Below are 26,471 nucleotides of genomic sequence, written 5' to 3' on the forward strand. Positions count from 1 at the left end.
CATCTATGGTGGGAAATGGACAGTTGACATTCTGGGTTGAGACTCATCTTCAGAGCCCTTCAGGGACTGTCCATTTCCCTCCATTGGTGCTGCCTGACCTGCCAAGTTCCTCCAGCATTCTGTATATTGCAATAGCTAATGCATTGCCAGCAAGCACTGGATGTCCAGCCGGAATCAGAATCGGTTTGTTATCACAGACGTATGTCCTGAAATTTGCTGTTTCGTGCCAGCAGTGAAGTGCAAGACATACCATACCAAATGATGTCCTATTATCCCATGTTAAGTGGTTAACATGTTGTCATATCTATTTACGTTGTCTAGGTGCTGGGAAAACGTACACAATGTTAGGAACAGATAATGAACCTGGTATATATGTACGAACACTCAACGATTTGTTCAAGTCCATTGAAGAAACAAGTGATGATATGGAATACACTGTCTCCATGTCTTACCTGGAGGTAGGTCCAATTATAAAAGCTTTCTGGGGGCACTGTGGTTGCGGAGGACAAATCATCACGATACTGAAACTCTACCCACCAGTGAAGTTCCCTGATGTTTTCCAACATGAGAAGGTGTAGGTTTTAGTTGCTTGAAGATGAGGAAGAGAGTCTATACTACGTGCAGCAGTGTGAAATGATGGGGAATACCATTCTTCATCATGTCTTCATCTCACTATTTCCTCAGAGGATCAATTCTGATCAGAAAATGAAATTTGCTTGAGATTTGTAGACATGTTGTTGCATTTATGGTACAGAGTGTAAAATGGACAAGGACAGAGCTTCTTTTACTTTAACATTGTATATTTATTATATTTTTAAATATATATTCACAGAAAGTGCAGCAGACTCTGGCAACTAGGGAGAAATGATGGCAGTCATTATCCTGAGACACCCCTCTGCTTAGGTTGAGGTTACATACCTGATTTGTAATTTGCAAATGAAGTAGAATTTAGGAATATCTCTTCCCAAAGTAGCACCCTCTCTTGTGTGCCATTTGATGACATTGTGGAGCATAAACGTTAATTAACACTAAGATGCTGAAGGCAGATGATTGAGTCTTGGGTGGCAGAGGGTATCATTGGGACATTTCCTTTATGTGCATTTGTTTGTTATGGGTCACATCCCGATCACTACAGTGATGAATTACAACATACAAACAAATGATCTAGAAGCTGGAATACGCCACCCACTCCATCAAACCTAACCTGTCATGTAATCAGTATCATAGCTGATCTGATTGCAGTCTCACCTCTATATCCCCATATTCTCAGAGTAATCTTTCATTCCTCGCTTGTTAAGTATCTATCTATCCCTGCCTTAAAAATATTTAGACTGCGTCTACTGCACTTTGAGGAAGCTTTATGCTCCGCCTTTGCTCTAGTTCCAGATTCTCCCACAACATCCTCTATACATCCACACAGTCAGTACCATGCCATGGCTACATATATTTCCAACCAGTAACCTCTTACTCCTCTAAATTCAGTGGATACACATCTGGCCTATTCAACCATACTTTATTTCTATTTGTACTTTCGTTTTCCGTATCTGCATAATCAATGCAGAGGTGATCTGAAGGTGGCTGTAATTGGTGTGGGAGATCAAAGCCACAGACCTACAGGGTCACATAACCCCTTCCTTACCTACACAATCAGCACAAAAGCAAACCTGATGAAGGTTGGAAGTCAAATGAAATTTACGAGATCGGACATAAGCACCAAAGTGAAGGACCTAATTCAATACTCTTGGTATTATTGCAGATTACTGCATAGCAGTGCCTTTTCTCTCGGTGTTAAAACTGCCCAAAGGAGGGCAATTGAGCTAAATTTTAAAACAGTAGATCTATCACCAGCTGATAACTACATAGTTCTCCTTTTAAGAAACAAATTTGGTGATTATATACTGGCACTGCCCATGTTATTATGCAAGTCTTTTGCTGCCAGTAGTACAAAAAAAATGAAGAGTGTCACTTATCTAACCTCAGGTTGAAGTTGTTTTCAAAAGCAACTTTGGCTAGTGAGATGTGGTATCTGATTTAAAATATCTGTTAGATACAATGTACTTTGGAGTTTTATAATTTCCCATATTTTGCTAAGTATTGCCGTAAGATTCAAAACTCTTTGTTGTTGGCTCCTTGACATGCTGCTGAACCGCAATTTGTTGTCTGAGATTATTGCCATGGTGGCGTGATCCATTTGACGCAGTATAATAGCAGTCCAAGCACATTGTGTAGGCTAATGTGTTAATGGCATTTGTAACAGGAAGCTAGGAAATACTAACAACACATCGTTTATGTGTAAGTGACAGGTGCATTGCAAACATAAGGTGCATGAATGCTTGTGTGTTTTGATTGAACTTTTAATGAGTACATGAAAGCAATGGCTATCAGGCTGCTTTGTACACGAAGGGCACATACATTTGCTGGGGAGCTTTTGATTTTTTTGCAGTAACTTTGTTTAGAAAAAATAGTAAAATCTAGACCCTAATTATTCAAGTTAGATAATTAATTACAGGTAGTCTCAACCATACACCAAGGGAGAAGTTTGAGAGAGACATCAGAGGAACAGAACATCCTTATACCCAATTAGTACAAAAGGGAAAGAAGTTGTTGCTGAACAAAGTGAACTGGAGTTTTCATTTAGCTACTGTTTGTTTCTTGTTCATGTGACGTCAGTGTAACTGCAGCCTATGTGACATACGTACCATCAGTCCATGGACAATAGTTGTTCCTTTAACTCTGTCACCCCCTTAAGGATTATTGTTAACATGACCAACTGCTTCTTGACTTGTAACAGTGTTTGGAGATACTTTAGATACTTTATTGTCACCAAACAATTGATACTAGAGCGTACAATGATCACAGTGATATTTGTTACTGTGCTTCGCGCTCCCTGAAGTACAAACCAAAGTAAAAAGATAAGAAGTTCCAGAAAAAAATTCAACTATATGCATTGCTAGTTCTGAAAGCTATTTCAGAACACAATAATTATGAAGATAATTAAAATCAATAACTATTTCCACTTAGTGCAGGGGTTCCCAACATTCTTATACAGTGGACCCCTACCGTTATTGAGGAGTCCGTGGACCCCACGTTGGGAACCTCTGATTTAACACATCTGCAAAATACCAAAATCAGAATCAAAGCTGCAAATCATATTCAATCAACTAAATAATCTTGTCCACATTTCTTTCTGGGTGTTGGTAGACTTGATATTGTCATTTTTGGTTGAGATTTTCACATTTGCTAGCGTTGTTTCCCCATTGTCAAATTTGCCCAATTTAAATCAACAATGTGTAACACACAAAATTTGTCGTTGGTGAGATTTTCAAGCACATGAACCTGTTATGCAGAACCATTTAAAATTAAGCCTATACTAAGCCAACCTTCATTGCTGCCACCAAAACTACTTCCCAATGTCCATTTTTCTAGACATAGCATTCCCCCTCATGGGGTGAAAAAGATGCCTCTCACACACTACAATCAGACACAGGAGCCATCTTTCATGTTATAACATCTTGTGCTTCACGGATTGCAACTTTCTGTGCCCTTCGTAGGAGTAGTGACTGCACAGGCTATATTGTGACAATGTGCTCTGTATTCATATCAGTAATGTTGGAAAGCTGATACACACATGACGTTTTCATAATGGAAGGCAAGATCACTCTCGATGTCCATTTCTCAGGACGATTTCAGCCCACAACTGCAGATATATCTCACTAAACACTGTTTGCTGATCACTGCTGCATTTCAGAAGTCATTACCCTCTCTAATTCTACTTGACAATCAGTTCACATGAACAGGCAAACCAACCAGGGGCATTTGATCAAATCACCAAAGTGCTTTTGTAGACTGCACTTATTTCCTGGCAAGACTTGATAGGAATGTCTTACTGTGGCGCTGAAAGACATTTGCTGCCCCTTAAACAGAGAACAGACCCTTCGTACGCGATTCAGATTCGGAAATGGACCCAGGGATGTGCTGGGGGTAGCCGCAAGTGTTGCTACCATTGCATGCCACAGAACACAACAAGCAACAAAATAACAACAGCACGACAAGCCATGTCCTCCCTTCCGACCACCCACTCACACACGTACATCGTCCTCTAACCCCAGGTCAGGCCATATTCTCCAGCCTCCACCCTGCAGAAGACTCGTGGATTCGCAGACATTGGGCTCTGGACTTCTCTGGCGGACTTGCCAAGATATGTAAACTCGGGACTCAGCCATCATCCCTCATGCTCTGAACTGATCAACCTTTCAGCTTTATCTTTGGTACGAGCCCAGGACCCACTGATAATGACCCAAACTCACTGATGACAGGTCCCAAACACTAGGCCGTGACCTTGCAAGGCCCTGGTGAGTTCATCTCGGATCATGCCCTCAGGAACTGCCGGTATGAAACATATACAACAGCATTCTCAGGTGGATACACAATGAAGAGGTTGGATGCCCATGGAGTGAACAGGAGGAGGGGAGCCACGACAGAGACAAAGCCAGATTCAGAATGACGTATCAAAACACAATGTACATGATGCCTAAAGTGATCATTTCTGCAAAAGAATCACCACTAGTTGTATAGCACTGATAGGGCACCCAATGACATTTCAACTTTATTCAGAAGTAACATGGAATGTTCTGCCAAAGAACATCATTAATCTCAGAAAAGAGCAATTGAAATCAGTGAGTCTTGAGCTATCAATGTACAAGCCTACACTGAAACCAGCTTGGAGACAGTCTGAAGGTGGTGCACACAAAGAGTCAGGAGAAACACACGCAAAATGCCAGAGGAGCTTAGCAGGACAGGCAGCATTTATGGAAATGAATAAACAGTCAACAACTCAGGCTGTGACCCTTCATCAGGACTGAGTTCCTCCAGCTTTTGGTGTGGGTTGCTCGAGATTTCCAGCATCTGCGGAATCTCTGGTGTTTAAGTGTCAGGAGACGGATGATAAGGATTTCATTGTAGTAGATCACAAAGCGAGCAGCTCAACCCACAGGTGCATGCAGATGCCCTTCAAGGAACAAGGGAAGCTGTAAGACAAAAATCATCACAGCATGTAGGTTGATCTACAGTATGTTGGGAAATGAAGCAGCAAGCTTTGCCTGGACCTGAGAAACCTCAGTGGTGCTCTGAGTGTGGGCCATTATGCTATGAAAACAAACCCAGTTATTTTGACAGATCTGAATAGAGCAATAAATCATCTTCAGTTTGCTGGATGCAAAGAATGCCTTCTGGCATCTGCTGTGATGAGGCATGCTCACGTTTAACTTGTTGGAAAGCTCAATTTTGTCAAAATAAATAGAAAAGAATGTCAGTGGGAATTGACAGAATTCCAGAGCAATCTATGCTGTACTTGATGGGTCTTTACCATTCACAGACTAAGCAGGTGGCTTATTGGTCTTTGGACTAAAAGGCATGGTTGAAAGCTGGGAGCTGTGATGAGTAGATGCATTGAGAGGAAACTGAATCTGAAAAAGCAGAAACTCAAGTTCAATATGAAAGAAGCCACGGATCATTTGATCACCATCGATAGTCTGAAAGTGATAGTGAAAGGCATACTGACCTTCATACATGTTTTAAGAATACAACACTGTTTGGGAATTGGCAGCTGTCTTAACAAGTTCTCTCAGTGGAGTGAGATGGGCAAGCGATTGGTGAGCTCAAGTGGCTGAATGTCCAAATGAATCAATGGGGCAGTTTGTGCTGTGATATTTTGATTACAAAGAGGAGCTGACATACCAGGAGACATCTTAAAAAGAGACTTGGAGCACTGACCTCGCAAGTATCAGCTGACAGCATACACAAGCAGAGTACTGAAAAATGTAGGGATGTTACATTCAAATTGAGAATCTTTATTTCCCTAAGCCACTCATTCAGCCTATTGAATACATACCGGCTCCCAGACCAATCCTATAAATGACATTCCTCCACTTATTTACCTGTAATCCATGTCCTCTCCTGTGCCCATTATATCACACCAATTCTCTGAACAGCTACCTACCCCATCAATTAATAAACATATCTTCTGGATCTGGGTACAATGGTCACAGGAGGAAAAAAAATGGATTATTCAGATTCCGATTCAGTTTATTGTCATTTAGAAACCACAAATGCACTGCAGTTAAAAAATGAGACAACGTTCCTCCAGAATGATATCACAAAAGCATATGACAAAACAGACTACAGCAGAAAATCCACATAACATATGGCAATCCCCAATCCAGAGTCTGGAGAGGCTGCTGCATATTAATATCATACTACTGTTTTAGCGCGTTCCCCGGAAAGGAGCTCCAAATCCACCAGACAAAGCAAGACCAAAAACTAAAGCTACAAAACCTGCACAAAACCACATATTTACAACGTATAGTTGCAACAGTGCAAACAATAGCATAATTGAAAAAAAAACAGACCATGGGCACAATAAAAATAGTCCAAAGATGTTAAACGACTATAAGTTCAATAGAAATCACCGCACAGTTTCCATAAGTCCCCAGGGTCCCGACAGACTCGCCATCCCACGCCGGCGGCAGAAGGGAATAATCCCGCTACAGACCTCCATGGTGCCACCCGACTCAGCCTCACAGATGCAGCACACACCAAAAGCAACCTGACCGCAGCGGACTCCGAGTCCGTTGAACCTCCGAGCCGACGACCATCCCCTCCGGCACAGCTTCTCCGAGCACCATCCTCTGCGGAGCGTATTAAGACGGCCCCACCAATGGCCATCGGCAACGCGACCCCGAGGACTGGGGGGCCTGTTCTTCCCAGCAGAGTCCCGGACCTCACAGCAGCAGCAGCAACAGAGAAGATCTTCCTGGAGATTTCCTGATGTTCCTCCGTGCTCCCACATCCGTTTTCAATTGGTTATGATTGCGCACGGCACCCCACTTCACAAATAACAGATAATCTGCTCCAGAGTGGCCGCTGCAAGCTGCGTTGCGTCGCCATCTTGGAAATCAAATTGGAAAAAATATAAGGAAATAAGTGGAGGATTGTGGGTGAAAACTGTTTCATTCAGGGAAAGCCATTTAGCCACAGAGAGAGTGTGAAAATTTCACACAGTCAGGGTTAATCTCACGGTTCTGGAGCTGTGAGAGCTGCATCACTGCCTCACACAATCTCTTGACCAGGTATATTTTCCAGCTACTCTGACTGGATGTTATTATGCATCTGAAATAAATGGTATTTTAATTGAATGATTGGACCATAAGACATGGGAGAAGAATTAGGCCATTCAGCCCATCAAGTCTGCTCTGCTATTCCATCATGGCTGGTTCTGGATTCCGTTCAACCCCATATACCTGCCTTCTTGCCATATCCTTTGATGCCTTGACTTATCAGGAAAAGATCAACTTACGCCTTAAATATACACACAGACTTGGCTTCCACTGCAGTCTGTGGTAGAACATTCCACAGATTTACTACTCTCCGGCTAAAAAAAAAATCCTCCTTTTCTCTGTTCTAAAAGGTCACCCCTCAATTTTGAGTCTGTGCTCTCTAGTTCTGGATATCCTCGCCTTAGGAAATATTGTCTCCACATCCACCTTATCCGGTTCTTTCACCATTCAGTAGATTTCAATTAGATTTCCATGCATTCTTCTAAATTCCAGTGAGTACAGGCACAAAGCTGCCAAATGCTCCTCAACTGTTAACCCCTTCATTCCTGGAATCATCCATGTGAACCTTCTCTGGACTCTCTCCAATGACAACACATCCTTCCCCAAATTCTGATAAAGAAATATCTTTTCCTACTTCATTGGCAACTGGATTTATTTTGCTGTAGTAAGTCTTGGCTTTGAACATGAAGTGGCACCGCTCTTGGTACTGGTACTGCCCAGCACCCTCTTATCTGCATCTGAGCTAAATTCATCAAGAATGAGAGGCCAGGCAGATTTTGGAAGGACTTGCCTATGTTTCAAAAAGAGCTTCACCTAATTTGCTTCAGTTGAAACCAAATCCAGGATCTAGTAATGAAAGAGCAGTGTATTACTTTATTGCTTTTCCACAAATTCCACTGGAGGCAACATTGCACTCATCTAGTGGCAAATGAGATATTAGATTCCATAAAATGTGTGGTTTATACCAACTGGCACCAGGGAAATTTTGTCTTCAGACTGATGGAGGAACTTTACAGGTTCAGTAACATGTTATGGAAGGGGGAAGGGATATCAACATTTGGGTCACAGCCTGTATCACTGAATTCCTCCAAGTTAGCGTTTGTTCAAATTAAATTTATTATCAAAGTATGTATACATTATACAATCTTGAGATTCATCTCCTCACAGGCAGCCACAAAACAAGAAACTCAAAAGAACCGATTTTAAAAAAGACCGACAAACACCCATTGTGCATAGAGAGAGAGAGAGAGAAAATACAAATTGTGCAAACAATAAAAGTTAGCAAGTAGCATTTGAAAATCTGAGTAAAAGAATGTTGTGCTTCTGCCCAGCAGTCCCTGCAGAGAGCAATTATTTATTTAATTAGAGCCCAAAATACCTAAATCACAACTTGCAATTCTAAAGTTCTACAATACAATGAAAATTATTTAACTTTAATTAAATATAAGTTCAAACATTTGTTTCACGGCTGTTCTTATTAACGCACGTGCTAAACATCCTCTGTTTTCAATGGTATCAGTGTAAGCTTTGGGCCATGTTTTGAGCACAAGCATCTTCAGAACAATTCAGAAAAAAAACAAAGCCTTTATCTCTTGGTGTAGATTTCAGTGCTTGCTTGATGTATTCCATCATACACCTTTTTGCATGGCATTCCCTCAGCTTAAATTCACATGATGGAGTTTCTTTGTAAATATCATTAGTGTCATTGCTTTGCTGCTTTAGCAAGGTGCCTGGGAATGCAGTTAGAAGCTTTCCATAATGTTAAAGTTATACATCCCTTTCCCTATATAATGTAAAGTCTGTAATTTCTACTTTTAAACTTTGTACTTACAGATGCCTGAAGTCCCACATCACCAGATTTTAGGACAACTACTTCCTTTCAACTAACCAGCAAAATCCCTGAGCAATACAGTTTAGCATTACTGTGACAACTTCGACCATCTTGCTCTAAAGTGGTCATTTTTGGTTCTAATTGTGTTTTATTGTTAAAATTGAGTATAATTTATGATTTTCTTATAAAAACTGCTTGTATCATGCTGCTGAAGATACGTTTTTCATTGCACCTGTGCATGTATACACTTGTGTATAAGACAGTAACTTGTCTTTGACTTGACTAATATATAATCACCATGTGCAGATAATCAGCAGATATTATTGTGATGCTTGTGTTTCTCTGATGGTGAAAGGTACTTTAACCTGACTAGATCAGAAGATACAAAATTTATCAGGTAACAAAAGATTCAAAGGAACAAAATCCAAATATTTCCACTATGTGCCCCATTCGCCTTTATTCGTGTTATGCTAATTAGCTGTTCACACTATTTGGGTCCCTATTAATACATTTACATAAAGACTTATGGATAGTTAATTATAACTATTGACGCATTGCCAATGTTTGAATAATAATTGTGAGGCTATGTTTTCTGAGTTTCCCTTCCCTTATAGCTGGCCATATATGTCTTGTGGTCTTGAAGAAGGGTCTCAGCCTGAATCATCGACTGTTTATTTGTTTCCTTAGATGCTGCCTGATCTGCTGAGTTCCTCCAGCATTTTGTGTGTGTTGCTTTGGATTTCCAGTACAGTATTTGCAGGATTTCTCGTGTTTATGTTTTGAGTATGTCTGTTTTCAACAATTGTGTGTGTGTGTGTGTGTGTGTGTGTGTGTGTGTGTGTGTGTTGCAGATTGCAGCATACACATAATCTCCACAAAACTGTAATTGTAAAATTTCTCCCTTTTGTGCTAAGTCACATATAAGTGATGGCTTTGAGATATCCTCTCCCCATAATAGCAGAAGTTACATGGAAAGTGAAGAACTCAGAGTGTGGGACAAAGCACAATACAGATTTTTCTTTCATCTGAATGTATGAATGGTTGACATTAAAGGTCAAATTCATAGTAAAAATAACTTGTCCTCAATTTCATTGTTTTCATCCAAACAGTGACATGCAATGAATAGATTTCAATGTAGTGTAATCAATGACATACTGCATCTTTCACACTTCAATCCCAGACCACAAGTTTTTTACTCTGTGTCTAATGTTCAGTTATAGATGGAGAAAAGAATTATTCAAACCCCTGAGATGATTGGTAATATTATATGGTTTTCTTACTGGTCTACAGAAGGAAAGAGCAATGACCAGTTTTAATTCAACATTTTGGTACAACTTCATTTAATAAAGTGATTCTACTTTTTCTTTCTGGTGTCTCATACTCCAAGGATTAAAATCTTTAGCTCAAAAGTTATGTTAATCAGCAGCAAATATTATGTAGTGTTAAAAATACACTACATATGCGGTGGTGTGTTGGGACAATGTGATCAACACTGATTAGAAAAGCTGGCCCTGTTATTGGAGTCAAACTGGACACACGGGATGCTGTGGTAGAACAAGGGACCCTATGAAAAACCTTGGTAATTCTGGACCATGTTTCTCACCCTTTGCATGCCACCTTGGCTGAACAGAAGAGCACTTCTAGTAATAGACTAAGACAACTGTGCTGTTCCAAAGAGTGCTATATAAGGTTATTCTTACCCTCAGCAATTAGGCTCTACAATGAGTCAACCTATAGCCGGAGAAGTGGTGTTAGGCTGTTTGTGGTAACTTATTATTTATTCTTTCTTAGTTCTCTTCTAATATTTATATCTGTGCACTTTTAATGCTACTGTGACTCTGTAATTTCCTTTGGGATCAGTGAAGTATCTATCTAGCTGAAATATTGATTTATTGTGCATCAACTGTTCACAGACTTGAAGTATTTCAAGACGGCAGGTGACCAGTTGAGTTAAGCTGGTGACAACGTAGGTGGCCTAGATCTGAAAGAAGTTGAATAATGTGATTGAAAATAGTTCATATTTTTGGAGCTCTGTTTATTCTGATGATTGACACACTTAAACAGTGGGGCAATACTTCTATTTGTGTGTGTGTGGTGGTAGGTGGTTGAGTTCACTTGTGCTTACAACCTTATTCACCTGGATGGTACTGTTTGTACATCTGTGTATCCCTTAACTACATTGACATTTCGAAGCATGACAACATGTGAGTAGTGGAATCAAAATGGGAACATTATGGAGCAGTTTAAATTTGGTGATGTGCGAAGGCCAGAGTTAAGAGAATTGCCGATATCCTGAGGATAAGATTACAGAGGGAAACAATAACCAACATCACACTGAGATTTTAGGAGAGGAAGTGAATTAAAATAGAGGCATTGCTTAACCAGATAGAGTATTGAGTGACCAGTCAACAGGGCTTGGTTAGAGCTGAGATGTGGACGGCAAACCTTTGTGTGACCTTGTTTACTGACAATAAAATGAGGGTTAAAACACTTGAAATTATTTATTCATCTAGTCAATGTGGCCATTCCATCTGGTCATCTGTCTCCAGATCATGGTTAAGTACCTTTCAGGAGGACATCTTGTCACTGGCATTATAATGAAGGGACTGAATGAAAATCGAGTCCTCTGCTCTGATCACCATCATCATCGTCTGTTTTCACTTCAAGTGATAAAATCCCTGCTGGGTTTTGAAACTAAGCTGATACATGGCAAGTTTCAATTTGTCAATGGGAGCTTTGCTGACATTATAAAATCCTACTCTCTTTGCACAATCTAGTTAACTGTGAAAGTAGATTAACATCTAGCACTGCTGTAATTCATACAATTGTCCTCTTTATTAAAAAAATTGCATTTTTAGAGAGTTCGCACAAGGGTAATTTTATGAATTCATGACCTTTGGAGCCATGCCAAAGAAGAGATCAGGCCTTACAAGAACGTCTTTCTTAATCTGCTTGTCAGTAATTTTAATTGATTTCAATCCCTGAGGAGCGCACAAATAAATTCTCAATGCATTTCTTCACAGCTGGTTTCATGTCAGGAGCATGAGTTCAAAATGTTGCCTCTTTGACCTTGAGTCATGCAAATCGCTTAAAAAATAATGTCCATCATTAGCTTTCAAACCAACCTATTTCAAATTTTTCGATTGCAGCTGTAAAATACGGTGTTGATTACCAGAATTATTCCTCTGAACTTGATAGCTGTGCGATTAACAGAATGCGGTTAATTGCTTAGTCTTCAATGTGATAACGGCCAAAAAGGCTAAAATATAGTGCTGGAATGTGTGTGACAGTGTATTCTATCCCTCCCACCTCATACACTCCCCTTTAGCACAATATTTTGAAGGAAAGATAAGTTATTCGGACTTTACTCTGTTCCTGCATTGAATAAGTTTTTTGAAAATAAATAATCTATGTATGTTGTTGTCATGGTTAAACTAGAAAATGTACAAAATAAATTGGTGAAAAAATTTGGTTACTATGAAAGATTTCAACAGAATTCAATTTTCCTACTCCAAAAGAAAGTTATACGAATTGTAAATAAGACAAGTTATTATGAGCCAACAAATCCATTATTTATTCAACTAAACACTTTAAAATTCAGAGATTTCATAGATTTTAAAATGATGTATAAAGTAAAAAAAATGGACAGCTACCACAAAGTATCCAAAGGTTGTTTAAAATGAGAGAAAGTCAACACGATCTGAGAGGAACATGAATATTTCAAAAACTAAGGAAAAGAACAAATGTAAAAAATCATTGTATTTCAGCCAGAGGGGTGAATCTATGGAACAGTTGTAGTAAGAATTTAAAAACATGCACTAAACTTAAGAAGTTTTAAAAATTGTTTAATAAACAAATATAAAATACATGATATAAAAATGAATGGGAGTAATATAAATAAATTATATTTGGAATTGGATTTTGTGTTAAAAGATTATGAATTTTTTTGTTTTTGATATGATGATTGACACCAAATATGTTGTTGTAAAAGTCAGAGGGATAGGCGTAATAAGCTGCAGCTTCAGCCTATACACTTTCGGTCTGTTTTAAAGATTATCTATGTTTTTTGTTGTAATTTTGTTCTACGAAACCATCATTGTTAATGATGCTTTTTGTTATGTTTGTACAGACTGAAATAAATTAATTTCATTCATTCATTCAATTTCGTTGCTTTATGTTAACAATGAGCTTTGTGAAGCTTGGAAGCCACTGCTCTCTTTGCAAATGTTGTTTTGTTGTTGGTGTTGAATGCCCGAACATGCCAGGATGATTGTAAGAAAATAGGAGAAGCGAAAGACTACTAAGCACCCAAGCCTGCCCCACCATTCAGTATAATCGTGGCTGATCTATGCTGGCCTCAACTCCTCTTCTGTGCCAGTTCCTTGTAACTGACAATTTCTTGATCTTTCCGGTCTGTCTGTGAAAGGCAAATTATCCCTTTTTTCCAGGTCCTTTTGTATTCCTTACCAGCTCTCCTTCAGAGCCTTGGAGTGATATTGATACACTGACACATTTTTTCGTTTAGTTATTGAATTACAGTGCGAAATTGGCCCTTCTGGCCCTTTGAGCTGTGCTACCCAACAACTCCCAATTTAATCTTAGCCTAATCTCTGAACCATTTACCAGGACTAATTATGTCTTTGGACTGTGGGAGGAACCCGGAGTCACAGGGAGGAGATAGAAACTCCATATAAACAGCATTTTAAAATTTTTTATTCTCTAAGTGTACCTGGCAGCTACCCCCACCCCTGCACAAAAACTTTAACTGGTCTATCAATATAACTAATCACATGTAGTTAAGTTGAACGTTGTGTTCATGCCCTCCAGATCCGTTCATTACGCTAAACGAAGGAAGTACCCCTTTTTATTAGTAATGCAAGAAGTTATTTAGTGCAAAGTAAAGCATATGCAGCTTTCAACATAGTAAAGCGTATGAAATCCATACAAATTAAGTCCTGATGTAGGGTCTCGGCCCAAAACGTCAACTGATTATTCATTTCCATAGATACTGCCTGACCTGCTGAGTCCCTCCAGCATTTTGTGTGTGTGCATTTCCGGCATCTGCAGAATTTCTGTGCCAGTGTTTCTCTCTTTTTACTGCATAAAAGCACAAATGTCAACACTCATGCATTTTAACAAGTAACATGATTCATAAAGCTTCAGCTGGATATTTGCATTTCTGCCAATTATTAATGCTTCGTGCTGCAATCAGAGGAACCACATCGACGTGCTCAATTTCATATTGGCTGCCCCCCTGATTAAAGTTTCTTTGAAATCAAGTAGCAAAGAATTCACATGAGTGAGGCAGCGAGGTCTCTAGAGGGTGCCCACCACACAAATCCATGTGTTTGCTCCGGAGGTCACAATCAGTTCATTTTTTAATTGGCCTGCTGAGCACCAGACAAAGAATTTCCAGATTAGGTGCTGACCTCATTATTTCTCGAGCTTACTTTCTGAGAGTAGAACATTTATGATGTCACTGACTTACATGAAAACTCAAGAACTAATAGAGCAAGATTCGTCTACTTGCCCCCTCGAGCCTGCCCTGCTGTTCAGTGAAATTGTTGATTCTGCCCCAGACCCATCTCCTTCTACTCTGCCAGTTCCTTGTCATCCTCAGTTTCCTGATCTTACAAACATACGTCTACTTTCTCTTTAAGCATCATCAGTAATGTCATATTCACAATCCTCTAAGAGTGGTTAAAAAGATTTACCATCTGCAAGAATTTCCTGAGCACTGCAGTTCTAAATGACTGCTCTCAATCTTGTAGCTACATGCCTCCTCATTCAAGATTCTCCTGAGAAGGTGAAGAATGCAAAAAAAAAAGGACCAAACTTTTCCTATTTTGTTACCACCTTATCTCCTCTCAGTTAAGATTGAAGGATCGAAATTGGGGCCTTCTAATATTCTCATTGATTTCATTTTTTTCACAGATTTATAATGAGATGATCCGGGATTTACTGAATCCGTTATCTGGCTTCTTAGATCTACGAGAGGACTCAAAGGGTGGAATCCAAATTGCAGGAATCACTGAAGTGTCAACTATTAATGCCAAAGAGGTAAAGTACGAATGTTTAGTTTGATTTCTTTTTAAAATATCTGCTTGACGTTGGAGACAAAGAAAATGGTGAAAGGAAAAAAAGTGAATGTTGTTAACTCCGTTCAGCGTTAGGTAGAATAAAGAAAGCTGAGAAGGGAAGTGGAAAGGAAAATAAGCCAAGCAGAGGGAGAGAGAGTATGAGAAGAGGATCACTACTGGCAAAGGGAAATCTGGAAGTTTTCTGTAGGCACCATAACATTTAACATATAACTTGTAATAAAGAAAGCAAATATTGCAAATGAACAGAAAGCATTCTTCGAATATTAAGACGGTACTTTACAAAAAAGGGGGACACTCTTGAGATGTTGGTGCAGGCAGCCGCCAGGCTACAACAGAATTCCGTTCCTGAAAACTGTTCACAGAAATTACTAGTAACGTTGTGTGGGAGAGGATCACAGAGGCAGCTGTGACGGTGGAGCAAAGAGTTGCAGGAAGAGAGGCTGGCGTCACTGAGTCGGTGTATGAGGCTGCTTCCAAGTCTGCTTAGATTGACCCAGCCCCCGACAGTCGTGGGTCGGAGTGGGAAGAGAGCATACGTATGTAGGAATCGCCCATTACCACCCAGCAGAAGGTGAATGATACCCACTACAACTGACAAATCCATCCCGTCAGTCTCAACACTTGTATGTACAGACCATCCGTAAGTCATAACCCAAGGAGGATCTGCAGAAGGTAGAGGTAACACTTATTATGAAAACTGTGCTCTAAATACAGCATGGTCATCCAGAGACAATATCCATCGCATGTGGTGAGGCATCCATGCTGGAGTTGGTGCTGCCCCCAAGTGTTCACTCAGCCAAAGACGTCCACCATCAACTCTGCTCTCAAACGCATCTCTCCCATTTCCCGCGCATCTGCCCTCACCCCATCCACCCGCCACTTCACTCGGGATAGGGTTCCCCTTGTCCTTACCTACCACCCCACCAGCCTCCAGGTCCAACATATAATTCTCCGTAACTTCCGACACCTCCAACGGGATCCCACTACCAAACACATTTTTCCCTCCCCCCCCCCTTCTGCTTTTCGCAGGGATCGCACCCTACGCGACTCCCTTGTCCACTCGTTCCCCCCCCATCCCTTCCCACCGATCTCCCTCCTGGCACTTATCCTTGTAAACAGAACAAGTGCTACACCTGCCCTTACACTTCCTCCCTCACCACCATTCAGGGCCCCAGACAGTCCTTCCAGGTGAGGCGACACTTCACCTGTGAGTCGGCTGGTGTGGTATACTGCGTCCGGTGCTCCCGGTGTGGCCTTTTATATATTGATGAGACCCGACGCAGACTGGGAGACCATTTCGCTGAACACCTACGCTCAGTCTGCCAGAAAAAGCAGGATCTCCCAGTGACCACACATTTTAATTCCACGTCCCATTCCCATTCTGATATGTCTATCCATGGCCTCCTCTATTGTCAAAATGAATCCAAACTCAGGTTGGAGGAACAACACCTTATATACCGGCTGGGTAGCCTCCAACCTGATGGCATGAACATTGACTTCTCTAACTTTCGTTAATGCCCCTCCTCCCCTTCTTACCCCATCCCTGACATATTTAGTTGTTTGCCTGTTCTCCATCTCCCTCTGGTGCTCCCCCCCCTTCTTTCTCCCGAGGCCTCCCGTCCCATGATCCTTTCCCTTCTCCAGCTCTGTATCACTTTCGCCAATCACCTTTCCAGCTCTTAGCTTCATTCCACCCCCTCCGGTCTTCTCCTATCATTTCACATTTCCCCCTCTCCCCACTACTCTCAAATCTCTTACTATCTTTCCTTTTGGTTAGTCCTGATGAAGCGTCTCGGCCTGAAACGTCGACATCGCTTCTCCCTATAGATGCTGCCTGGCCTGCTGTGTTCTACCAGCATTTTGTGTGTGTTGTTTGAATTTCCAGCATCTGCAGATTTCCTTGTGTTTGCTCATTGTATTCAACAGCAGCTTTCTGCAATATTCATGGACTCAGGGTCATAGACTATATTTTTGTTGTTGGACTGTATTTTACTGATATCTTCTATTTTATGTATCCTACATGTGCTATGTTCCTTGTGTAGTGTGTGACCGATGGTCCCACGTTTTGCACCTTGGCCCTGAAGTAATGCTGTATCATTTGGCTGAATTCATGGTTGTATGGCAATTAAACCTTAATTTGTACTGAGGGATGTGGGGGTGGAGGTCACAGAAGGACTTGTTTTAATTTTCCAGTCTCAAAGTACAGGCAAGGTGCCAGGAGATTGGGAAAAAAAGACAAATGTAATGCCCTTTGTTCAAGTAAGGGTGCAACACAAGCACAGCCCATTAAGTTCAATCTGAACTGCAGGAAATCTTCTTAGAAGCAACAACAGAGCTTAGGAAACATTAGAAAGCAGGACGGAGTGAGCTGATAATTTTTTTTGTTGAGGTAAAAGTGAAAGAAAAGGAAAGCAATGCATATTATCTGTGGATATTATGTGTGATATGATGCTCCACACATAATGCTGGAGGGAATCAGCTGGTCAGGCAGCATCTATGGAAAGAAATAAACAATCAACATTCGGGCTGAGTGATTGGGACTGGAAGGGGTAGAAGCTAGAGTAAGAAGTCAGTGGGAGGGGAAGGAGTACAAGCTAGAAGGTGATTGACGAAGGTGGGGGAGGGAGTGGGATGAAGTGATGATCTGGAGATGAGAGGTGGGAAAGTAAAAGGCTGAAGAAGAAGGAATCTGATAGGAGAGGATGCTGGACCATGGGAGAAAAGGAAGGAGGAGGGGCACAAGAGGGATGTGATAGGCGGGTGAAGAGAAGGGAAGGAGAGAGCCACGATGGGGAATAGAAATGAAGGGGGGGAATAAATTGCCAGAAGTTAGAGAAATCAATGTCCATGCCATTACCCAGATGGAATATGAGGAGATGCTCCTCCAACCTAATCATTGTGGCAGTAGAGAAAGCCATAGAGTGACAGGTCAGAATGGACATGGAAGTATTGTAGACGTAGCAAAGGTGCTCGACAAAGTGGCCCCTCGATCTATTTTGGGTCTCACCGACGTAGAGGAGGCTGCACCGGAGCACTGGATACAGTAGGTGGCCTCAACAAACTTGTAGGTGAAGTGTTGCCTCACCTGGAAGGACTATTCGGGGCCCTGAGTAATAGTACGGGAGTTGGTGAATGGGCAGGTGCAGCACTTGGGATGGGGAGAAAAATTCCTGCAGAAAGCTAAGAGTAGGGGGGAGGGGGAGGTAATGATGTATATAGTAGCGGATCCCATTGATAATGGTGGAAGTTGTGGAGAATGTGCTGGATGCAGAGGCTCACGGTGTGGTAGGTAAGGACAAGGGGAACTCTATCCTTGTTATGGCAGCAGGAAAATGGAAGAGATGCAGGTTAGGGAAGCATCACTGGTAAAGGAAGGGAAACAGGTGTTCTGAGATGGAAACCTCTCCCTCAATGTTGCAAAAACAAAGGAGCTGGTTGTGGACTACAGGAGGAATGGAGACAGGCTAACCCCTATTGGCATCAATGGATCTGGGGTCGAGAGGGTGACAGCTTTAAGTCCCTCGGCATAAACATCATGGAGGAGCTCACGTGGTCTGTACAAATTGGCTGTGTAGTGCAAAAGGTACAACAGCACTTGTTTCACCTCAGACAGTTGAAGATGTTTGGTATGGGCCCCCACATCCTAAGAACTTTCTACAGAGGCACAAATGAGAGCATCTTGACTGGCTGCATCACTGCTTGGTATGGGAACTGTACTTCCCTCAATCGTAGGACTCTGCAGAGAAGGGTGCGGACAACCCAGTGCATCTGTAGATGTGAACTTCCCGCTATTCAAGACGTTTACAAAGACAGGTGTGTAAAAAGGGCCTGAAGGATCATTGGGGACCTGAGTCACCCCAACCACAAACTGTTTCAACTGTTGCTACCATCTGGGAAACGGTACCACAGCATACCAAAGTCAGGACCAACAGGCTCCAGGACAGCTTCTTCCACCAGGCCATCAGACTGATTAATTCATGCTGACACAACTGTATTTCTATGTTATATTGACTATCCAGTTGTACATACTATTTATTATAAATTACTATGAATTGCACATTGCACATTTAGACAGAGACATAACATAAAGTTTTCTTATTTAATTTATACAGTATATAAATGTCTTATTGTAAGTTACAGTTTTTATATATTGCAATGTATATTTTAATATTTTTAAGGTTTTTATAATTTTTAATATAGTTCTAATTGCAACTTGTAATTTTTTTTTTGTATTGCACTGTACTGCTGCTGCAAAACAAATTTCACAACATATGCCGGTGATGTTAAACCTGATTCTGATTCTCCATACCAGCATCTGATGCAGCCAGTCAGAACGCTCTCCGCAGCACATCTATAGAAATTTGTAAGGATTTTTGGTGACATACCAGATCTCCTGAAGCTCCGAATGAAATGGAGCCTCTGGTGGAATGTGGAGGCCGGAGGGTTGAAACGTGAGGACAGGGGAATTCTTTCCTTGTTTGCCCCTGGAGGAGAAAGGTTGGGAGCCTCTGGTGGAGGCATAACTGGAATGAAAGAAGACACTTCAAAGTCACCTGTTCAGAACATCTTAACATTCGAGCAAATCAGACAGGGAGGGGAATTAGGCCCATGGAGCAGACTGATTACAGGAAGCAAGGTGAGATGAAGAGTAGTCAGGGTAGCTGTGGTGCTCATAAGGCTTGTAATGGATATTAGCTACCCACTTTACAGGTTTCCTGGCCGTGATTTAATTTGCTATAAGTATTATATTTAACACCTGGCATTAAATACAAATCATTAGTTTTACTAAAGCTGCAATAACAAAGCTACAATTGCCATTCAAAACCAGTTCAGTTAGATCATTGAGGTCAGCAGGTAAATCAACGAAAAGCTTTTTAAAGACTCATACTATCATATCCCTTTACTGGCTTCATGAGTGATGTAATGGTTATTGCATTATTTTCTGGATCATCAGTGTGCAAAACTATTCTCTCTGATGATATGCTACATAAACATTTAGCATAATGGTCTTTGCAACAGGAAGTGCATTACATATGACTGTAATGCATTCTAAAGCAGGTTGAGTGTAATCTGGCGAAATGGTACACATTTGGATGCTATCTAATGGCACTCACGCATTTTCCTTCACATTTTTCTCCGTGCTTTGCAAGTAGAACAGTTCTGAATAATTCTGGAATCGTGGTCGGCAGAGAGCTGCCGTAAAGGTAGAGAGAAGGTACAAGAGCCTTGGTCAGAAGTCAGGGGTTGCAGTGCAACTGGAGCTGGAAGAAGCACAGGAGTCAGAGCCTGAGACTGGGAAATAGTAAATCAAAGTGTCAGAGATGCTAACAGTGGACAAAGTAAATGGACCATGAGGGTATACATGATAAAAAATGGTTTAAAGTGTTTGCAGTTGACAAGGGGCTATGAGGGTGAGTAAGGCAGGAAGGCGAGGGTTTGATTCAGAAACAGGTTCCCAACCCTGAGCTCAGGGAAAATAGTTGCATGTGTCCGAATTTCTAAGATAAAGCTGCAACATAGTGATTCACATATTTTTGCATCATTTCCCAGTGTTGTATGTGACCAGAAATGCCCGGCTGAATTTCCAAAGTGAGATGAACCCCAGAAATCAGGGGTAAAGGATCAAGGATCAACTTTATATTCTCCATATACATTTACATGTATTAGGAACTTGCTGTGAAGTGTTGGTCAGGGTGTGATGATGCAACAAAAACAACATTCAATAATTACGAAGAAAAAAGAATTACATAAAAAGTAAAGAATTATATATAAATTAAAAAAATCTAATAGAGTTTGAGGTGAAAGGATGGATATGGAACAAAATGTACATGAATCGATAAATACCAGCATATATTCACAAAGTAAACAGCACCATAAAAAGTAGGTGAAAGTGTCTACAGTGCATTGCTGTGTTGTGAGATGGGGATGGGAAGATGATTAGAATGGTTGATCAAATTTGCTACCTGAGGAAGGAATTTTTTAGACGGCGTGAAGTTGTTTTGTTTTAATAGTCCTATAGCACTTTCCAGAAGGGAGCTTTCGGAAAAGGCAGTTAGCAGGGTGGCTAGTCATGTTCAAATCACAAATAACTGATGTTCAGACATCTCAAGCTAAAATGAACATGGCTAAGCACATCGATTTCTATGCCTTTGTGTCTGACATTTTCGTGATCTCTTTTTCTATTAATTAGAATAATCTGATGGCATTAGATATCTTAATATGTTCCTTGCCTGCAATCTGCAACTATTTTACCTGTTCACTTGCAAATATTTTAAATAAAAAGTCAAATAAGTCTTTCCCCTCGTACTTTAATGGGTGAAAAGATCAAAAGCGTTAGGCTCTGTTTTCCAGCATATATATGTCGAAATCACTTCAGTTAGATCAGTATTTCAACTTAAGTGTCTGTTATCATGCAGACACTTGTTATGATAGTACTTTACCGTAAAGATAAGTACTTGTTATCATTGCCATTATTGAAGGGCATGATTATGGTAAGAACAAAACAGTGAAATAGTTCATGTTCTTAATAGAACCCTAAATAAATAATGCCTTGTTCAGAATGAGTATGATATCTTAATCTTATAATGATTCACAACTAGATCCATCAATTCTGAGCAAACAGAGCAATAACCCTTACTTTGTCGCCTTCCGCCCTTATACTCTGCAACCTTTCACCTCTCCCACCAAATTCCCTTTGATTCTTCTTGTCATTATTTTAGGCAAAAGGCTAATTTACAAGAGCCAATTAACCCACCAGCATTTCTTTGGGTTGGGGGAGGCAACTAGAGCACACAGCGGACACTAATGTGGGACAGAGACAGATCCAAGATTAATATTGTACCTGAGTCCCTGGCACTGTAAAGAGCAGTGTCAGCTGTAGCTTCACCGTGCCACCTTGGCTATGTAATTAACTATATTACACTGAAGAACTGTCCAAGTGCTGAAAATATCTAGAAGTTAATTATTCAGGATTGTTTAGTGTCGTTTTCAGTTATTATTATATGCCACTGTTTTAGCTCCAATTAGTTAATATTGTGGGACAATCAAATGCAAGAAATACTACCTACATAATGCATACTCAGCCTTTCTTTCTGACAGATAATGCAACTTTTGATGAAAGGGAACAAGCAGAGAACACAGGAACCCACAGCAGCCAACAAAACCTCCTCTCGATCTCATGCTGTCCTCCAGGTGACAGTTAGACAGAAAAGTCGCATCAAGAACATTTTGCAGGAGGTACGAATTGGACGCCTGTTCATGATTGATCTTGCGGGTTCTGAGAGAGCTTCACAGGTATGTCACCATAATATTTATTTCCTACAAGCTTGTTGTTGAGGCATTATAGATCTACATGAGAGTTACTGGAAAAAAATCAAAAATTTATCTTTTAGTTGAAATGTTCTCATGGGGAATATGTTTGAAGAGACTTTCATAGACTCATACTCATAACAAAGCTAATATTGATGTGCTTCAACTTTAATATGAAATATGAGAGTAAATAGAGGTGTTATTGACCATGATATCAGAAATAGAGTTGTGAACATGTCTTTGGGATACGGGTTAAAAACAGAACACAGGAGGGAATCCTACAGAATCAATACAAGAATATGCAAGGTCATCCAAGAGAGCTTAAGGTAATGGAAAACCTAGGAGGCAGTGATCATACATAGTATAATAGAATTCACTCTGCAGTTTGAGAGGGAGAAGCTGAAGTCTGATGTTATCAGTATTATAAAGGGAATTACAGAGGCATGAGAGAGGAGCTGGCCAAAGTTGATTGGAAGGGGACACTAGAAGGAATGATGGCAGAACAACAATGGCTGGAATTTCTGGGAGCAATCTGGAAAGCACGGGATAGATACATCCCAACGATGAAGAAGTATTCTAAAGGAAGGATGAGGCAATCGTGGCTGACAAGGGAAGTCATGGACAGCATAAAAGCAAAAGAGAGGGCATAAAATACAGCAAAAAATTAGTGGGAAGTTAAAGGATTCAGAAGCTTTTCAGAACCAACAGAGGCCAACTAAAAAGCCACAAGAAGAGAAAAAATGAAATATGAAGGTAAAAAAGCCAATAATATAAAAGAGGATATCAAATGCTTTTTCAAAAACACAAAAAGAAAAAGAGAGATGAGAATGAACATTGGACTGTTGGAAAACCACACTGGAGATGTAATAATGAGGTACAAAGAAATGACTTATAAAGTTAGTAAGTACTTTGCATCAGTCTTCACTTTGGAAGCACTAGGAATATGTCAGAAATTCAAGAGCGTCCAGGGCAGAAGAGGGTAGTTGCTATTACTAGGGAGAAGGTTCTTGGAAAACTGAAAGGTCTGAAGGAAGATAAATCACCTGGACCAAATGAAATACACCCCAGGATTCTGAAAGAGGTAGCTGAGGATTGTGGAGGCATTAGTAATGATCTTTCAAGAATCACTAGATTCTGGAATGGTTCTGGAGGACTGGAAAATTGCAAATGTCACTCCACTCTTTAAGAGGCAGGAGAAAGGAAAGTATAGACCAGTTAGCCTGACTTCAGTGGTTGGCAAGATGTTAAAGTCCTTTATTAAGGACGAGATTTCAGGTTACTTGGAGGTACATGATAAAATAGGCCAAAATCAGTATGGTCTCCTTCAGGGGAAATTTTGCCTGACAGATCTGCCAGACTTCTTTGAAGAAATAACAACAGGATAGACAAAGTAATGTCAGTGAATGTTGTTAATTGCATTTTTAAAAGGCTTTGACAACGTGCTATACGTGAGGTTGCTTCACAAGATAAGAGCCCATTGCATTTACAGAAAAAGTACTAGCATGGGTAGAAGATTGGCTGACTGGCTGGAGGCAAATAGTGAGAACAAAGGGGAGCATTTCTGTTTGGCAGCTAATGACTAGTGGTGGTCTACAGTGGTCAGTTTGGGACCACTCTTTTCACGTTATATGTAATTGACTTGGATGATGAAATTGATGGCTTTGTGGCCACATTTGTGGACAATACAAAGGCAGGTGGAGGGGCCGGTAATGTTGAGGAAACAGGATGTCTGCAGAAAGAATAGGAAAGAAAGTGGCAGATGGAATATAGAGTAGGGAAGTGTATGGGCATGCACTTTGTTAGAAGGAATAAAGGTGTAGACTTTAAATAAGGAGAAAATTCAAAATATCAGAGGTACAAAGAGACTTGAGAATCCTCGTGCTGGTTTCTCTAAAGCTTAATTTGCAGGTTGGGTTGGTGGTAAGGAAGGCCAGTGCAATATTAGCATTCATTTCGAGAGAATGTGAATATAAGTGCAAAGATGCAATGCTGAGGCTTGATAAGCCATTGGTCAGACTGCACTTGGAGTATTGTTTGCCGTTTTAAGTCCCTTATCTAAGATAATATGTGCTAGCATTGGAAAAGATCACAAGGAGATTCATGAGAATGATTCTGGGAATGAAAGTGTGAACATATGAGGAGAGTGTGATGGCTCTGAGCCTGTACTCACCAGAATTTAGAAGAAAGAGGTGGGATCTCATTGAAGCTTATTGAATATTAAAAGGTCTAGATAACATGAAGAAGATGTTTCCTATAATGGGAGAGTCTAGGGTCAGAGGGCACAGCCTCAGAATAGAGGGATATCCATTGAGAACAGAGATGAGGAGGAATTTCTTTAGCCCGGGTGTAGTGATTCTGTGGAGTTCCTTGCCGTAGATGGCTGTGGAGGCCAAGTCATTAGGAATGTTTAAAGTGGAGATTGATAAGTTCTTGATTAGTCAGGGTGTCAAAGGTTACAGGGAGAAGGGAAGAGAATGAGGTTGAGACAGATAATAAATCAGCCATGATGGAATGGTAGGGCTGACTCAATGGACCAGATGGTTTAATTTTTCTCCTATGCCTTTTGGTTTTAAACCTGCGTCTGCACTGGTGTGAGGCAGCAACTCTGCTAGCTGCACTATTGTACTGCCCCAGCTTTTGTTTCTATCTTCATATGAAATTGTATAAAACTTTTAATGTTTTCTTGTTCTTAATTGATGTCCATAAAATGTTCCTAGTTGAAATCATTGGAGAACAAGACTTAAACAAAGCAGGTATCAGTCAGGGATCAGGGATAAGTAATGCTAAAATATTTGGAAAAAAACTTGCATGGAGTATGCATTGCTCTTTAGCTTATGGTTGTATTGATGAAGGAATCTAAACACAGATTTTGAGGCAGGAAATAAGTATTCAGGCTTGATAATTAAAAATGAATATCTATCTGCCAAATATAATCAATTAATCTATTACTGTGAAATAATTTAAGTCATTCTGATGATAAGCAGAATTCAGAAACAAGTAAACTCTGGAATTTTGTAAAAAAGTATATATATTTATGAGTTTTTATTTGGCAATTGAACTTTAACAATAATAGATAAGCTGGCCAATGGTGTATTGGCATCAGCATTCATGGTGAATGGTCCCGAGTTTGAATCCAACTGGTTCCTTGCACTCATTCCATTTGTGCTGGGTTGAGCATCAAATTAGCAACCTGGCCTCAGAAAAAGCAGTCAAGTACCATGGAAATGGCAAAAATGCCACTGAATGTGACACAAGGTGCAAAAAGGAGCAATGATAATGGTATGAGGTCAGAAATCCATTTGTCAAAGTGGTTCCAAATCCATCTTCTCTGACCCAGTATTAAGTTGCTGTAACAAGACAACTAACATCTTTGGAAAGGCCACAATAAGGGGCAAGGGCTCAGGTCCCCAGTTCCCAAAGAATAAATTGGGGTTTATCAGCTAAGTAGCCAGAAGTATGTGAATTCAATCCACCTGGAAGAGAAGTTCTCAAGCTCGAAAGCACTATCTATAAGTTAGCTTGCAAAAGTATTTGTTTGTATATATCACTGGATGTCATCTCTTTCCTAGTAGTGGATTTAGGGCAGGGCAATTTCTCAGAGTGTACAGTAGATATCAATTGCAATGGAAAAAGATGAATCTTCCAATTGGAGTTGGCTTAATAGTTTAGGAGGACTAATATTTCTAAGAGTGTGGAAAATACCATGGAGAAAGATAGATGGATAATAAAATGCTAATAGCAGCAAGTGGTGGAGAGGCTGAAGTGGGGGAGTTTGACCTAATGACAGATTGCTGATCGCTGCAGTGTTTTGTTTTTGTTTTAAACTGCGTTTTGTTTGTTTTGTTTGCTTTTAGGTTAATTGAAAATAGTTACATCTTGTTAACCATTTATTCTTCAATGCGAACTGCAATTGAGTTAATTTCTTGCAGAGCGGTGGTCAACACATTACAACACATTTTGCAGATTCTGTTAGACTTTCTGATCCTGACAGCATTGGTGATAGGTGGATATATAGTGAGGCAAGTTATCATGCCCCTAATACTCCCCCAAACTCTATTATAATCCAAATGTTATTAACAAGGCAACACACACAAAATGCAGGAGGAACTCAGCAGG

General features: G+C 40.5%; 1 protein-coding gene across 1 annotated transcript in view; it reads left to right on the forward strand.

The window, feature by feature from the left end:
* The window catches only part of kif19 (kinesin family member 19), a 207,603-nt gene that overhangs the window by 131,701 nt on the left and 49,431 nt on the right, over nucleotides 1–26,471 (forward strand). Inside the window, exons 5-7 of the mRNA XM_059948568.1 lie at nucleotides 322–458; nucleotides 14,881–15,006; nucleotides 22,146–22,340. Coding sequence (XP_059804551.1) covers nucleotides 322–458; nucleotides 14,881–15,006; nucleotides 22,146–22,340 — 458 coding nt within the window. The remainder of the gene's footprint in view (nucleotides 1–321; nucleotides 459–14,880; nucleotides 15,007–22,145; nucleotides 22,341–26,471) is intronic.

Source organism: Hypanus sabinus, chromosome 23 (genome assembly GCF_030144855.1).
Source record: "Hypanus sabinus isolate sHypSab1 chromosome 23, sHypSab1.hap1, whole genome shotgun sequence".
Classification (NCBI taxonomy): Eukaryota; Metazoa; Chordata; class Chondrichthyes; order Myliobatiformes; family Dasyatidae; genus Hypanus; species Hypanus sabinus.